Source organism: Tursiops truncatus, chromosome 14 (genome assembly GCF_011762595.2).
Source record: "Tursiops truncatus isolate mTurTru1 chromosome 14, mTurTru1.mat.Y, whole genome shotgun sequence".
In the NCBI taxonomy this organism is placed as follows: Eukaryota; Metazoa; Chordata; class Mammalia; order Artiodactyla; family Delphinidae; genus Tursiops; species Tursiops truncatus.
Window position 1 is genome coordinate 62,919,585 of NC_047047.1, and position 17,714 is coordinate 62,937,298.

At 37.2% G+C, this 17,714-nt stretch overlaps 1 protein-coding gene across 9 annotated transcripts in view; it reads right to left on the reverse strand.

The window, feature by feature from the left end:
• Positions 1-17,714, reverse strand: part of TTC27 (tetratricopeptide repeat domain 27) — a 183,913-nt gene that overhangs the window by 25,797 nt on the left and 140,402 nt on the right. For 7 of the 9 annotated variants that reach the window (XR_012325753.1, XR_012325754.1, XM_033838751.2 and 4 more), the window contains 3 exons: positions 11,872-12,024; positions 8,254-8,352; positions 4,534-4,586 (listed from right to left, as the gene is read on the reverse strand). Coding sequence is in view for 7 of the 9 variants with exons in the window: in XM_033838751.2 (XP_033694642.1) it covers positions 4,534-4,586; positions 8,254-8,352; positions 11,872-12,024 (305 nt within the window). In the remaining 2 variants the exon portion in view is untranslated. Of the gene's footprint in view, positions 1-4,533; positions 4,587-8,253; positions 8,353-11,871; positions 12,025-14,509; positions 14,876-17,714 lie in introns of those variants that run through there. The other 2 variants (XM_019942897.3, XM_073791459.1) reach the window with 2 other exon arrangements.

The window sequence follows — 17,714 nt, forward strand, 5'->3', positions numbered from 1 at the left end:
GAGCCATGGCCACTGAGCCTGCGTGTCCGGAGCCTGTGCTCCACAACGGGAGAGGCCACAACAGTGAGAGGCCCGCGTACCCCGCAAAAAACAAAACAAAACAAAAACAAACAAACAAACCAAAAAACCTCAACATGTGACAAAAACTAGATTACACACAGTCAAAAAGAGTACTGATGAATTGAAAGATAACAGTGAGGAATTCAGATTAAAAAATAAAAGAGTAATAAAGAGACAGAGGAAAGAATGAGAGGTAAGATTTAAGCATATATTCGATAGACATTCCAGAGTAAATAAATGCAGAAAATGGCAAGACACTACATTTGACAAGGTAATAGCTGAGCATTTTCCAGAACTGAACAAAGATCTAAATTCTATGATCAAAAGTATATTTTGTGTACTGAGCATTATATTGGGTTGGCCAATAAATAAAGGTAAACCAACACCTAGACACTTTGTGTGAAACTGCAGAACATGAAGATAATCCTAAAACCTATAAAAGAATGACAGTTAGAGGACAGCAGATATTTCATTAGCAGCAGAAGATGGTAGAAGGCAATAAAATAATTTAAAGTGCAAAGTAAAAATAACTGTCAGCCTAAAATTTTATAATCAACTAAACTTACCACTCAAGAATAAATGCAAAATAAAAAATTTTACATGTACAAAGACTAAGGAAGTTTACCACCTACTGACCCTAACTTAAAAGAACTATTAAAGCATCTCCTCTTGCAAAAATAAAAGGGACTTCAAAGAGAAGTAAAGGGATATAAGAAATGATCAATGGTGAGAAGAGAAAATGAAGTATGTCAGTAAATTTAAATAATTATTGAGACCAAAAACAATTATGAGTTGTGTTTAAAAAAAAAAGTAAAACTACAAGTATATAGACATATTCTCTGCAATTAAATAAGAAATCAACAGTAAAGAGACAGTTAAAAAAATATATGCCTGCAAACTTAAAAATGCACTCCTAAAAAAAAGGAACCTACAGTGGGGGGAGGGCGTGGAGAGATTCATATTAGAAAGTACAAAATATTTAGAATTTAATGAAAGCATTATATACCACCATCTGCAAGATATATGTAAAGCAGTATTTAGAGAGAAATTTATATTTTTATATGTATTGATTATAATTATGAAAGATGGGGAATAAATGAGCTAAAACATCCAACTTAATTTTGTAAAAGAACACCAAATAATTCTAAGAAAGAAGAAAAGAAATTCTAAGGAAGAAGAAAATATGAAATAAAATATAAAGAATATAAATGATCAACAAAACCAAAAGTTGACTTTTTGAAAAAGACTAATGAAACAGACAAATGTCTAACTAAATTCCATTTAGAATTTAGAAAAATGGTATATATAAAATTAGTAATTTTTAAAAAACTCATAAGAGAACATTATGAACAAATTATGCAAAATGAGCTAAAAAATAGAAAGCCAAATAAATCAATAAAAATTAAAACCAGGCTAGGTGGTTTTACAGAATCCTTGCCTTATCCCAGCTACTTCAAAAAATAGAAAAACACTATTAAAAACTTGATATTGACAAGGAAATCAACAGAACTTCATGTCACCTATTCTAAAAGTTAAACATCTCAGCTCTCAAAAAGATTCTTAATACTTTACTGGCTCCCTTATAGATCATAAATGCTTTACTGGACAACTATAGTAACCTCTTTCAAAGGTATGCTATCAAATCTCCCTCTCCAAGAGCCACTTTGAATTTGCTAACTTAAGACTACAAGGTCCACCTCCCTTTCCCTGCTGAGCCTCACAGGGTTTCACCAAGACCCCTCCTCTTTGCTGACTTCAACGCAAATTTTAGAGAGGATGGTGGGGGGTCTTCTGGCTGACTCAGGCCCTTGTTCTAAGAGTCATCCCCTAAAGCACTTAAAAAGAAGTGTAAATTCTTTTTAGTAACCTTCCCTGCTAGTCACTGAACACACAAATCATTTACTCATTCTCTAATATACCTATAGTACTAATCAAAATTTCTTTACAATTAAGTCCTTTTAGTCTTTTCATAACCACAATTCACCACAGTTTAGTTTCTTATACCCTATATTAAACAATTTACCGAAAGTTGTCATGGCACTGATTCATTTATCCCTTGACCCACCCTCCTTTACAGTTAAAAATGTAAGTGCCCTTGCTCTAATACTTCTTCAAATTCAGCCATAAATTGTTTCTATGTGATTCTTTTTTCTTTCTCTACTCTACTCCCTATGCCCACCTCATATGTGATAGCAACTGCCTTCAAAGGCAGTGGACTGAGATTCTGCAGGTCTCCCATCTACATAGGGGGTGGGGGTGAAGTTGTCCTACTGGAAAAGAACTCAACAAGCAGCAGTCCACACCAGGAGGATTATCCTTTTTGTATGTCCTCCTATCCTCCAATCACAATTTTTTGGCTTCAAAATTTTTGCAATGAAATCCTTTTTTTGGAGGTATGACTTCCTTCTAAGGAGCTTCAATTCTGGATTCATTTATCAAACCCACAATGGTAGTGATACTGCACTATGACAGTTATATAGGAAGATGGAAAAATTTCCCACGGGACTGGTAGGGACATGATGCCTAGGGGAATCAGATGAAATGGGGGAAAGAGCACTTTAGTGAAGAACCTGGTGACAGCAGAGGGAGAGATGAGATAGTTTAAAGGGTCACTTTAAGGCAGGGGTAGGATTCTTTTGAGAGGAGCATTAATAATTTGCCCTTGAAGTAACAATCTCCTGAGTCAAAACTGAGCTCTCTCTGGAGCAGCAGCAGCAAAGTAAGCAAAGAGTAAAGAGGCAAGAATAAAGGAGTGATTTACCTCTGACCTTACAACCCCACTTTGACACAAAAACCTATTCATGGAGCTGCAGGAAGACAAAAAAGTGTCAAAAAGAAGGTGAGGAACAATGTGCAAGAACCACTAAGAGAGAAAGCAATTAGAATTCTTAGGATTAATGGGCTGGAGGACAACACAGAGTATCAAGAGCCTCACTACATACAAAATTATCAGTATTACTAAAAAAACCCACTGAGATCATTCTACAACTATGACAGGGACTTCCCCTGCCCCTGCTTTAACTAAACCAAAAGGGTCTCTGGTGAGTTTTAACACAAACAGTTGCAATCAAGAACATAATATTACTTTCCAAAGGGAGCAGCAGAACAAACAGTACTTTACTTATGTAGATCGTCATTCAAGAGCAGCGGAAGCATTTCATGATCTCGACGTAATGTGGATTTAATGGTATCTTCAGAAATACTTGTGAATCCACGAAGAAAAATTAAATTTGAAAATAAGGCGAAATAAAAATGGAAATATATCTACCCTTTAATTCATTTATTTAAAACTGGGGCAACAGCCATCCTTGCCTCTTCCCTTTCCTTTGCTTTCTATAGCCAGTCAGTAAGCCCAGTTGGTTGTTCTCTTTATAAACTGGCATCTGCCCCTTCTTTTTCCAGTCTAGTTATCGCCTGCCTGGACTGTTACCACAGCTGTCTCCTAACTGGTTTCCCTGTCCCCAGTTCCCACTCTATTCTGTCTCACACACTGTCACCAGATAAATCTTCCTAAAAAACTCCTTTCTTCATGAAATCACCCCACTGAAATCTCTGGCTTCCTACTGCCAACAGGATAGTCTCAACTAGTCAGTCAGATAATCAGAACACGCTGCCATTTGACCCCAAGTGACCTTTCCAACCTCATGTCCCACTATAGATCTCACTAGTCTTGAGCTGGACTATTTTACTTCCTATATCCTAAAGTGTGGCATTCATGCCTGTCACTCTGCATTTGGTCACATGGATTCAGAATGCTAGGTACACAAATTAATGACCATTTATTTCCAAATCCTGAAAGGCTTCCCTCTCTCCCCTCTACCAATTCTTCAAATTTTAGCTTGAATCCAACATTCTCTCAGAAGCATTTCTGAACCAGCATCACACACCTTCTCTCCTCTGAGGTCCTCACAGGACTACATGAGTGGCAGAGAATATAACTGTTCTACAAATATCACCTACCATTATTATAGCCCTCTTTGTACTTCTCACTTGAGATTTACCACATACAACTTATATTATTAATCAATTTTTAAAATAATATGGCATAATATTTTATTTTTTAAACCCACACTCCCTGAAGACATTGGTTCATACTTATATGTCTCAATAATGTCCAGTACACAGCAAGCAATCATTAAGAATCTATCAGTTGAGCTGACTGACTAAAGGCACGCTTGCTTTTACCATGCAATGAAATTTAGGATACAAAACTTCAGTATCAAATAAAGAGGTCAAAAAATATTTCTTAAAAAAAAATATATATATTTCTTATTTTATTACATACTAAATGTTTTCAAGAAATAAACTACACCTGGAATGCAAATGGCGATATTAAGTCATTCTAACTCAAAGATATGGGTAGGCAAGGGGAAAAAGACAAAGAGTAAGGCACAATATTTCAGTGTTCAGTTGAAGAAAATCTCATTCATTTATTTTGGAAGCAAAGTTCTTCATCTATTTTGATGCACTTACTTTTGTTTTAATCGGATATAAGAAGTTGATAAATTGTTCCAAGCTTCAGCGTTCTGAAATGATAGACAACAGTTACAGACTATTCTCATTTAGGTATAATTGCTGCAACCAAAAAATATAACATATTTTCCTAGCTCAAGATGTACTCTTTACAATGTTAATTTTCAATAAGGTATGTTTAAAAATGTATAAGAAAATTAAATAAATTAAACTTAACACCTATAATTTAGAACAAAAATAGTCAACAAGGGCTTACCTGGTAGCACAGTGGTTAGGAATCTGCCTACCAATGCAGGGGACATGGGTTCAAGCCCTGGTCCGGGAAGATCCCACATGCTGCAGAGCAACTAAGCCCATGTGCCACAAACTGAGCTTGTGCTCTAGAGCCCGCGAGCCACAACTACTGAGCCCACGTGCCACAGCTACTGAAGCCCAAGCGTCTAGAGCCTGTGCTCCACAATAAGAGAAGCCACCACAATGAGAAGTGCGTGCACCACAATGAAGAGTAACCCCCGCTCGCCACAACTAGAGAAAGCCCACGTGCAGCAACGAAGACCCAACGCAGCCATAAATAAATAAATAAATAATTTTTTAGGTCAACAAAATGATATAACTATTATAGCACTAATTTGGAAGTTTGCTAAGATTTTATTTCCAAATTTATATTTACAAAACAGTTGGACAATTTACAACATAATTTACACAATATATAGATTAACTACAAATCTAAAGTAATGCAAAATATTGTTTTTCCTATCATAAAAGGCTTTGCTATTTTACCATCATCCTTCATCAGATGGAAGAGTAAAGGAATATGTGTTCTCCAGTGTTAAGCCTAAGTATTTCATCAATCAAACATACTTCTCTACCTATTCCTCTATGCAATGACAAAAATAAATTAAAGCCTCTATATAAATGTTGATTCTAACAAGAATGATATAAATTATGCTTGTTCCTCTTTGTTCCACGTTTTATAAAACATAAAGTATATAGTTCTCAAGTTCCATACCTATGATATAAAAATTAATTGGCAATGGACCTCTCCTTACAGACAGAGCACTGTTAGTACCAGACTAGCCTTATCACCATAAAAAGTTACAAACTGGACGAAATTTAGGAAACAACTGTTTTTGAGAAGTTGGACAAAGGGTTACACAGGACTATGATCCCTGAGAGAAGGACAGTTGAGTTGTCTCAACAATCAACCTACACTTCTATCTAGAGGCACTTTGAGGGCTGCAGCACAGAAAGGTAGGAACCAAACAAAGCACAGCAAGTCTTACTAAGAGCGGGAAAAGAGTTCAGAGTTCAGGGCTGAAAAGGTGGCTGAATTTGCAAGACAAAATAACAGGGAAGAGAGATCTGTGCAGACAATAAGCTCCAGAAATCTCAATAAGCATCTCCTTGAGTCCTTGTCTGAATACTAAGCTATACTTGTGCAGGGCAAAACTTCTTAAGGCCAGGCAGGGAACAACTACCAGACAGCTGCGAGCTGAATGGAGATTCTAGAGGTCACACGGTTCTGGGAGTTATTCAAGTTCCAACCAACCAGAGAGGAGAATTCTTACTGATCACCTGTGGGATTAAGTTCAGCCCCCAAAAGGTTATACCTCAAGAGAAGGTTGACAGCAACTCTGGAATACGGACAACTCCAGACCCACCTTAAGCTTAAAATCAAGCTGATTCACAGGTAAATTAACCAAATGCCAAAATAAAACTCTACCTTCCTCAAGGGGAAGACAACAAAACCCAGAAACTCAACAACATAGCATCCACAAGTGTAGGATATAATTTTTAAAAATTGGTAGACAGGCAAACAAGCAGGAAAATTCATCCATAACCAAATAAAAAATCAGTAAATAGAAATAGACACAGAAATTAAAGAGATGTTGGAATAAGCATACAAAAATTTCAAAGCAGTTGTTATAAATATAAAAAAAGATTTGAAGAGAACACGATAAGGTAACAACTGGGGAATCTCAGTAGAAACATGAAAACTATAGAAGAACCAAATAAAAATTCTTGAACTAAAAAAAAAAAATACATTGTCTGAAATGATGTTTAGTTTTTTTTTTAATTGAGATGTAACTGATATATAGCACTGTATTACTTTTAGGTGTACTACATAATGATTTGATATATGTGTATATATCGGTGGGATATATTGATTACCACAATAAGTTTAGTGAATATCCACCACCACACATAGTATAACAAGTTTAATGAATATGTTTAACAGCAGATTTGACATAAACATAAGAGCTAAACCAATGAAACTCTTAGAAGAAAAGATAAGGTAATCTTCATGATCTTAGATTTGGCAACAGATTCTTAAATATGACACCAAAACCACAAGCAACAACAGAAAAAACAGACAGGCTGGACCTCATCAAAATTAAAAACTTTTGTACCTCAAAAGACACTATCAAGAAAGTGAAAAACAACTTGCAGAATAGGAGAAAATATTTGCAAATCATATATTTGATATCAGATTTGTATCTAGGATATATAAAGAATTCTTACAACTCAACAGTAAAAAGACCAATAACCCAAATAGGTAAAGGATATCAATAAACATTTCTCCAAAGATGATACACAAATGGCCAAAAAGCACATAAAAAGATGCTCAACATCATCAGCCATCAAGGAAATGCAAATCGAAACCACAACAAGATACCACCTACTAGGATGACTGTAATCAAAAAGACAGACAATAATCAAAGACAAGTGTTGCCAAAGATGTTGAGAAATTAGAGCCCTCACACATTGCTGGTGGGGATGTAAAATGGTGCTTTAGAAAACAGTCTGGCAGTTTCTCAAATTTTTGAATAGAGAATGGATGAATTGTGAAAACATTAATCTAAGTGAAGAAAGGCAGTCAAAAAGACCACGCATTGTATGATTCCACTGATATGAAATATTCAGAATAGACAAATCTACAGAGACAGAATGTCCATTAGTGGTTGCCTAGGGGTGGGGATGGGGGGTAGACGTGGAAGGTGTTTGAGAGAAATGAGGAGTGACTGCTAACAGGTACAGGGCATTTCTTTTTATGGTAATAAAAATGTTCTAAAATTGACTGTGGGGATGGTTGCACAATTCTGAAAATAATTTTAAAAATCATTATATTGTACACTTTAAATGGATGAACTAGATGGCATGCGAATTATTTACCATCTCAGTAAAGCTGTTAAATATTTATAGACTAAAAGAACTTTCTAATAGTGCAATTAACATAGGCAGCACATGCTGGTGAGCAACAAAATATATGTGACACTTTGCTGTATACTCAGCAAAGTATATTTTTAACTAAAAAACTGTTCTACCAAAACTATTTTCTAAACAAAACAATGAATAACTTAGCTATTACGAGAAGAAACTTATTTCTATATTTATAACTCATATAACTTAGGGTGTGACCTTCTGCCAAAGAGATACCTTCCTCCACCACAAAAGGAATTGGTGTTCTTCTTTTTTTTTGACATAAAATAATACAAAGTTTGAATCTTTTTGCCGCTTTCTCTCTCTCTCGCTCTCTTTTCTTACTGTGATAAGAACACTCAACATGAGATCACCCTTTTTAAAAATTTTAGGTGTACTCATCTTACATAACTGAAACTACAGACCCATAGGAATTCCTGTTCTGAACTGCAGTACAATTCAAATAACTTAAAGAGTACCAAAAAGCTGTAATAAGGAAAGAAGAACAAACAAACTTACGTCAGGTTCTAGAGTCACACAGCGCTGAAATGCCCTTGCTGAACCTCCATAGTCTTCCAAGGCCAGATAGGCACAGCCCAGAGAAAACCACACCCCGAGCTGCAAAGACCAAAAGACAAAGTCATTCAAACACATAGACATTTATAGAATTAACCTGAAAATCATTTAAGATACTATCAACAAACACACTACACTACTATAAAGAATGTAGAGCTATAATTTGGCTTACATTTTATATTAGTTTAAATGTAGGAAACTTAGCAATGGAGATGGCATTTTTCCATATAATTTTCGAAGCTAATACAACACTGAAAGCACGTGCAATATCACTGCACGTCTTTTACCGAGAAAGACCATTTTTTGTGTTAACCAACTCCATGAAAGCAATGGACAGCTCTGTTGACAAGCCCTGATATTATAAATGTGGGATTAATCTAACATTTTTACTGAGCATCTATGTAACTATGTAGAAAGTATACAGAGCATCAGCAGGTTCACAACTGATGAATGTATTACAAACTTGAGAGGAAAAATTTTTGCTTCCATCTTCAAGTTAGACCACAAGTACTTCTGCAGTTTAACCAAGAGCCAAATTGCCCTAGCATGTATCTGTTTAGGTATGCCCAAAATAATTTAGAAAAAGCAGGCTGAGAATCTGGATTACCAAAGAGTCATTCACAGAGGAAAGCCTGACTTAAGTCAGTATGATTTGTAAACTTAGAGATGTAGAAAACAGGTAAATTAGGAAGTAGCTATTGAAATCACAAAAGAATTCTTTACATCACAGGGTTTCCTTAAAATTCAATAGCCTCTGTCAAAAGGAAGATAAGACTGATAAAAATTCAATGAAATTAGTCAGAAATGCAGCTATTACAACTTTGCTTTCCTTTTAGATATAGTTAGTAAGGCCAGCAGCAGAATGCAGTTTACTTTCTTACTTTCTTTGACTTCCAGTACAAAGGCAGTAAGCCAGCAGACAGACTTGGTTGAACACTTTAGGGTGGGAAAGGAAATGAGGTGCTCTGTTATCTGTCCATAGCCTTCCACAGAGGCAAGTAGGAAGCTGCCCCTATATCCCTCCTCCCCCTGCCATTCCTACAAAACTTGTTCCATATGGCTAGTTGAGGCCTGAAATTTCTTTAAGCAGATATAGATTTTTAGCCCATAATTAGAGATAAGGCTTAGAAAGCAAACATCCTTGGGCAATTTAACACTTTGCCTTGAATTCACAAGAGGCTATAAATAACTGCTATGAGGAGCCTTTAAGAGAAGAGATTTTGTTAGAGGTATAGGTAATGGCTAGAAACGGGGTGGCTGTGTGTTTGGGGGGGTGGGGGAGATGCAGAGGTACTAGGTGGAAATAAAGTTAGAAGTTCACTTTTCTCAATCAAGGGACTCTAGCAACTTAAAAATTAGCTCATTACACTTTGCTTTTGTCTGGTTATTTACAGAATTAACTGAAAAGAGTTCCATACTCACTAAACGTGACTCATTTGGGGAGGGTCTGATACTAACGTATAAAACAACATATAAAACAAGCTCTCTTACTTTTAACCTAGTTGAAAGTTTCAAAATCTGTGTATTATATTTCATCATTTATAAGGTACACTTTTTTTTTCCATTTAACATCTCTGCAATAGATGCATCTTAATAACCCACAGCTGATCAGAGTTTTATTGGCAGCATTCAACTTTCTATACAAGGTGGCACTTACATGTGCCTCTTACAACTGACAGCATCTTATACCCCAATAAATCATGGCAGCAAGTTTACTTGGAATGAGGTATACCTCATTCTGGGACTAAATCAAGAAAAATGAGAATTGCCCTCAAAGTTCTCAAAATGCACGTGCCCTGCTTGCTTCCTGCATCAGCAAAGGACAAACTCCCCACAAAACTATTTCACATGTGTTATAAAAAACAACAAGTGTAAATTTAAGATGTAAATAAAGAACTTTATTTTTCAATCCACCTGAAAAAACAAAGGTTACAAACGTCTGAAATTAGCAATTATCTCACAGCTCTAACACAAGCTGGTGATGAGATTACTGTTGATCTTTAGGTTTTTAAAGCAAGTCAATATTTTGTAACCAATGTCCTAAAACCAAAATAAATTTGATGAAAACCAGGCAGATGGCAATTTAATATATAGTATTATGATTCTCTTTTCGCTCTTGGTAATTTGTGTAATTGCTTTTTAATTTGTGTCTGAAAGAAAATTCTAGAATCATTAACTGCTAGTAGGTTTTCATCTACTGATAACATATAATTATGATGGGAGATGACTTCTGTACACAACCTATTCTTTGAAATCATGAAATGGCTTAAAAAAAAACAAAAACTCTAGGATCTTCTAACTGCTCTGGCTGACCCATTAAACCATCAAAACTGCATTCATCCCTGCATCTCAATTGAGGTCTTTGGAATTTGGCGGACTAAGGAGAATATTCAGTGCCTCTTACTCTTCATTTTAAACTATTACTTAATCTATATTATCCTCACTGGCATCTTGATTTAGGATGGTCATGCTCTGAAGAACAGAACATCATAAAAGAAAAAAAAATCAAAAGAAGCTTCAAAAAAAAAGAAAACTCACATGATTCCCCAAATTAAAGTTGTATATGGTTGAGTACCAAAGGTCTCTATCTTCTAGTCCAATGTTATCAGATAGAAATATAATGCTAGCCTCATTACATTTGCTAGTAGCTATTTTAGAAAGTAAAAAGAAATGGGTGAAATAAATGTTAATAACATATTTTATTTAACTCTACATATCCAAAATAGTATCATTTCAACATGTTATCAATATACAAAATTATCGAGATATTTTATGTTCATTTTTCTCGTATGACGTCTTTGAAACCTGATGTGTGTCCTACGCTTACAGCATCTCAATTTGGACCAGCCACACTTCAAGTGCTCAACCGCCACATGTGGCTCGTGGCTACCGTACTGGGCGGCACACTTCTACACTATTTCTCCAAAACACTGAGACAGACCCTGGCATATCTGCATCCCTCCCTTTTTTCTCCATTGAAGAAACTAGCTCCTCTGGCTGACACCCTCCCTTAGGCTCCAACTCTTCATATACTATAGTCACTGCTGTCCCCTTCATACAACAGCAACCAGAATAATTAGCACTTAATGAGCACCTACAATGTTTGCCAAGCACTGATACTGTGAGCTTTCCACACATTAACCTCATCTATTCCTCACAACAGCCTTGTGAGGCAGTAAATATCACCCTCATTAAAGAGGTGACCATGGACCAGAGGCAGTCAGCAAAAGAGGAGATTCGAGGCCCAGTCAGTGTGACTCCAGAGCCCACATCATCTCCACGTGACCATGCCGCCCCCCGCTACACCGTCTGCCCCACACACAGCCGTGATTTACGGCAGTGCCATCCTTGTCACCAGTAGAGAGGGCGGGGTGTTGGGGGGAAGGAAAGAGTCCAATTAACATGTGCTGGAAAAACCCAGGAGACCAATTTTTTAAGAACCAGGGCATCATCTAATTCCCCCCTCCAAAAGCTCTCTGGATTAGGCAAGTGGAAAAAGATGAAGCAGAAGAATCGATGGCTGTTCGGTTGGAGGAAAGAGCTGAAAGGCAAATCTCTTACCAAGGGACTGGGCAAGGATGGAGAAAGGTAATCATCTGACAGAGAAGCTCTGGTGGAGGTTTCTGTGAAGCTTATTTCCAAGGCAAATTGTGAAGGCAGGCAAGCTGTAGGCAGCGCAGTGATCTTTAGAAGCTGACAGTCTAGCTTTTTCCTCTGAGGGAGCCAGTACAGAAACACAAAAGCAGACCAACTATTTATCTTTAATATGATGATATATGCACTTGAAGAATGGTTTTAAATTATTTTAAAGATAATTATCAAAAAGCAGGAATGGTTGAAAACATGATCTCTCTTTGAATTTCCCTCAAAAGCCCCCTACAGAAACAGTGCAATAGAGGGAAAGATAAATGACTGGGACTCAGGAGGTTCTAAGGTACTGTATGACCTTGGCCATGTCACTTAACCTCTGAGTCTTAGTTCCCCAGTTGTTAAATAGGGGGGTGGGGGGGTGGATTAAGCAAAAATTCCAAGGCTCCTTCAGACCTCAGATTCTGAAAACCTGGAGGTGACAGGGTTCAAAGGTACATTAATGCCATCTAGTGGCAGAACAAGTACACTGATGATGCAAATAGAATACTTAGAATCAGCAGGGTTGACAAACTAGGAGGAAATCAGTTCAATTACAGGCTTAGAAATCAATGAAAAGAGGCGGTGAGGAAAATGAGGCCTAGAAAAGAAATGATTTGCCTAAAGCCACACAATGGTTCCTGGTTTCTGGTGTGCAATACATGTGATGAAGAGAGTAACTGCAATACTTACTAAACCTTAATAATTAAAATAGAAGTTGAACACTAAGTACCACTGGACAGTGGGCATGGATTACTTTTAAAAGTTAATTTTTACAAGGGTATTTAAAGCACATCTGCAATAGGTGTCATTTACTTATGTATTACAATTTTCTTTCTTAAATTATGAGCCTACTATTCAAATTTCCTTCCTCCTCAAGGCTTCTGCAGAATGAATGAATAATCAGTAGCTTCACTTTTGTTTTTTTTTACTAATTTTCCTTACAGGATTGACTGAATTTTTCTGATGTCCCATATAATAAAGTGTAACACATTATAACTGAATCCTGAAGCCAAGCTACATTCTCCATTCTTTCCTTTCTATACCCCTGACTCATTCCCATGACCCCAAATGCAGATAAGTTGTTGAATGCGGCTTCGTTAAACAGGAAGTGACCCAAGCCAAATCCAAGAGAGCTATCAATGCTGTCTGCTAATATCTTTTCCTAAAATGATGCTTGCTGCTCATAGTTTTTAAAAATGTGCACCACCAACTCTTTCGTAACCAAATTTCTCATTTACTATTAAATACTATGTTCTCCTCCCTAAGGAAACACAAGTCTTAACCTACCAGCTTCTCCCTCTCTCTCAAAAGTTTCCTCTATGTCAGTGTCTTCTTTTAAACTACAAGAGCAACTGAATTTTATACACACTTTTTTTCTTCTACTAGAAAGGGTATTAATTGTTTAGTGTCCTCCTCTTATTCCTGTCCTAGACTTGGTTACCACTGGTTCTTCTATTTGCCTGCTCTTTCCAGAGAATTCACATGTGAGGTAACATGGGTGTTTACACATCATCTGCATGAAACTCTCCTGTTAGATATACCTCCCTATCTTTAGGCTACAGATAATGGGGTAACAATGATTTTCTACCACACTGCAATGGGCAGGACAGAAAACTCCACGTCAACTGAGAACTTACTATGGGCCAGGAAATATGCTAGATACTTTATACATATTGGCTCTAACTTTCCCAACAGCAAATTGAGATAGGGATTATATCTCCACTTTACAAATGAGGAAACTGAAGCTCAGAAAGATGAAGTGATTTACCTTGGGATTACTAGGATTCAGAGTCAGGTCTATGGCCGCAGAGCTCTGCCCTCCCCTCTACCCCTTAGTCCCAGCTACAGCCCAGATGTTATCACAGTGCTCGTATTTCTTGGCAGTTATGCAAGTTAGACCTTAAGAGTTTCATTTTTTTATTGCTTACCAATATGAGAAAGGAAGAACAAAAGAGAAAGAATCTCTTTTTTCTCTACATATTATTCGCATATGGTTATTCTCTTCTCCACTGGAATGTAAGCTCCAATCCTCGAACCTCCCCACCACAGTAACACAAGTGCACAACAGAAACTCTAACTCCATTTCCAATAAAAACATTTCTTCTTTCAAAAACTGAAATGAAAGAGAAAAAGTTGACCCCTACAAATCAAAGAAGAACAAAAGTTCTCAGGTTAATTAACAATTCTATCAGAGTACTACATCGTGGAAGTCCAGTCTTACATATAGCACGGGCAGGGAAAGGTTGCCTTGATTCCTCTAAAACTCCCTGGTCTCGCAGAGAGTCACCCACTGTCATGTGCTGGACTGTCCCATTACATCAAAGTTACAACTTCACTTTGCTCCTGACAAAAGCCCCAATGGTTATGTATTAAAGAAAAACGTTCAAACCCGACAGTCTTGTATTCAAGGCTTTCCATAACATCTAACTTGACCTCAGCCAAATCTGCCATTCCTTCCTAAATAAGACAACATCCTCTAGAGGCAAAACAATGAACAGGTTAAGAGTAAGTGCTCTGAAATCAGAAAGCCCCACCCCGATCCCAGCGCCACACCTCATAAGCTGTGGGATCTCATGTAAATTAATTAACCCCCTATTTCCTCACCTGTGAAATGAGGGCAATAACAGTAAGTACCTTGGGGATTGGGCTGAGGATTAAAACTGTATGCAAAATGCTTAGAATAGTACCTGGCACCTAGTAAATACTCAACGTTGGCTGCTAGAATTATTATTACAACTGAATTTAAGAAGAAATAGTCAGGACTTCCGTGGTGGCGCAGTGGTTGGGAGTCCGCCTGCCGATGGACACGGGTTCGTGCCCCGGTCCGGGAAGATCCCACATGCTGCGGAGTGGTTGGGCCCGTGAGCCATGGCCGCTGAGCCTGTGAGTCCTGAGCCTGTGCTCCGCAACGGGAGAGGCCACAACAGTGAGAGGCCTGCGTACCGCAAAAAAAAAAAAAAAAAAAAAAAGAATAAATAGTCAAAACCTACCGCTACCAAGAAACCTTTGCTTGCTACATGCTTGATTTTTGCATCTGCTAGTCTCCTTTCCCGAAACTATTTTCCTAATTTTTGCCTCCTATCTAAATCCCAACCACTCCTCTTAGTTCGTGACATCTCCATCAGGCCTTACCTACTTTTCATCACGCCATCACTAGGCACCCAAAGCATGGCGTCTATTTACTCTACCCCTTGGTCACAGGAAAAGTTACTTCTGCCTCTTCTCTCCATTTAGCCCATATAAACCACAGGAGAGCAAGAGGCCACATCTCAACACAATTCTTTCGTAACCCCTCCCCCAATACCTCACAGTGATTTTATAAACAGTTCATTTACACTTATATTCTAGCTTACACTATAGAAGATGCTTAATAAACAGAAACTGCTATTATAATATTAATGCTCTCATCTTCTTTCCTGTTTCGTTGGAAACATTATTCTGTTTCCAGAGCTAATGCCTTCATCTCTTCTCATTTCACTCCTTCCTAGAATGACATTCCCTAGGTTAGCAACCCATCTCTCTCTATAACATTCAATCTCTCCTTCACTCACTGGATTCAACCACATAAAGGTCTCCAGTATCTTGAACAGTGTTACTTGACTCTTCTGCCCCTTGGTACAACACTCTACATTTTGACTCTCATTTCCTTGACATGCTCCTAAAAACAACAGTCTATGGATGTTATGTCCATTTCCTCAGCTGCCACACACTCTTTTGCCTCCTGAAGCTGGTTCTGAAGGTCATTAGTGAGCTCCAAATCCAATAAACTCTTCTTAGCTCTCTTTAGACTTTATCACTACACGTGACATTTCTTACGGATACTCGTTCTTCCTTTAGTTTCCATGACTCCCTTCTTTGGGGTCCTTCTATCCCTCTGACCAAGACTCTGATATATTTTGTTTGAATCATATTTCACTGGTGCTACTTCCTCTATCTTCCTCCAACCCCAGGAGATGCCCGAAGTTCAAGATTTTGCCTCGTGTTCTCTTCCAACACAGTTTTCTGTCAAGAGTTCATTCACTTGCATGGATTCACCTTACTTCCACAGAAAAGCCCCAATCTGCAAGCTCAGTTCTTGGCCTCACTCCTAGGTTTCAGGCTTGGACTGCCTTTCACTGGACTGTGAGCCCTCTCTACTTCGACACGGCAACATCTCTTCATATTCAACACCCAAAACACATCATCTTCCCCTACCAAAGATACTTTCTCTTCCTCCTGAATTCTCTGTATCTATCAATAGGGACATTTCCTTTTTAACCAAACAACTGAGAAAACTGGCATGTTCTCAGATCCCGAACTCTCCCTCAATGCTGCCAATCCAGTGAATAAGGCCCAGAAAATTTTCCTTTATAATGAGCTTCAACCTGTTCTATCTTTCCATCCTCACTGCTAAAGCCACTGATCACTCATCCATGACATTCATCCCTTATTTAAACTTCCTAGAATGTCACTTTTGTCATATCACTCTTTTATTCAAAACCACAACAGACTTCCATATCTGTAAGGGTTACTAATCCTGAAGAAAGGCACTTAAGGCCCTTCACAAACTAGTTCTGTCCATATCATTTCCCAGTGGAAACTCTCTGCTCTCTGCTGATAGGCTGACACAGCCCGGTTCATTCCCACATCCGTGTCTGGTTCACAGCAGGATCTTGATAATGCTTAGTGAGGCAACCACATAATGTACTGTTCAAACTGCAACATTTAAAAAAATGAAACAAGGCATTAAAAAATCATTAAAATTATAGGACCTTAAAAAGACCTTATTTATTGACCAACAAACTACTGATTGTCAAATTGGTTTTACTACTAATATAACAGGGGACCTAAAGACGGTTCTATTTGAAAACCATTTTCAAAAGTAAAATTATTTATTGAATAAAATATATTAAAAATTTGTAAATTCTGATTATCTGAAATTTAAAAATAACAAAAGGAATATTAAGCAAGCTATATATTTGTGACATTTGCATATTTCTCTAATATATTACAGAATTAAAATCAATTTTTCTTAGCAGATATTCATATCCTCTAATCAGTTCCTTAGTCATATCTAATTCTAATACCATGTCATTGATATTTTCTGATAATTTTTTCAGTATCTTAGTACTTTTAATTTTTTCATAAAAGTGCCTACTGTCTACTTCAAAGTTATTCTTTATTGTTAATTGTCAAATTTATCGTTAGTACATTTAAAATTGTTAAAACTTTTGATTGACTCTTTGTAGGTCATAATAATTTTAGCTGAGAAAATATTCTTTCTAAATGTATTGAGGAAAAATTAAAAATAGAACCACCGTATGATCCAGCAATCTCACTGCTGAGTATATAGCTGAAGGAAATGAAATCACTCCTCGAAGAGATATCTGCACCCTCATGTTCACTGTAGCATTATTCACAATAGCTGAGACATGTAAACAAACTGTCTGTCAATAGATGAATGTATAAAGAAATTGTGTGAGTGTGTGTACACACTGTGTGAAATATTATTCAGCCATGAAAAAGAAGGAAATCTTGCCTTTGGCAACAAAATGGATGAACTTTGAGAGCATTTTGCTAAGTGAAATAAGTTACACAGAGAAAGACAAATACCATATGCTCTCACTTGTATGTGGAATCTAAAAAAGCCAAACTCATAGAAATAGCAGAATGGTTGTTGCCAGGAGTTGGGGGTGGGGGAAAGTGGGGAGATGTTGGTCAAAGCATACAAACTTCCAGTTATAAGATAAATAAGTTCTGGGGATCTAACATACAGTATGGTGACTATAGTTAAC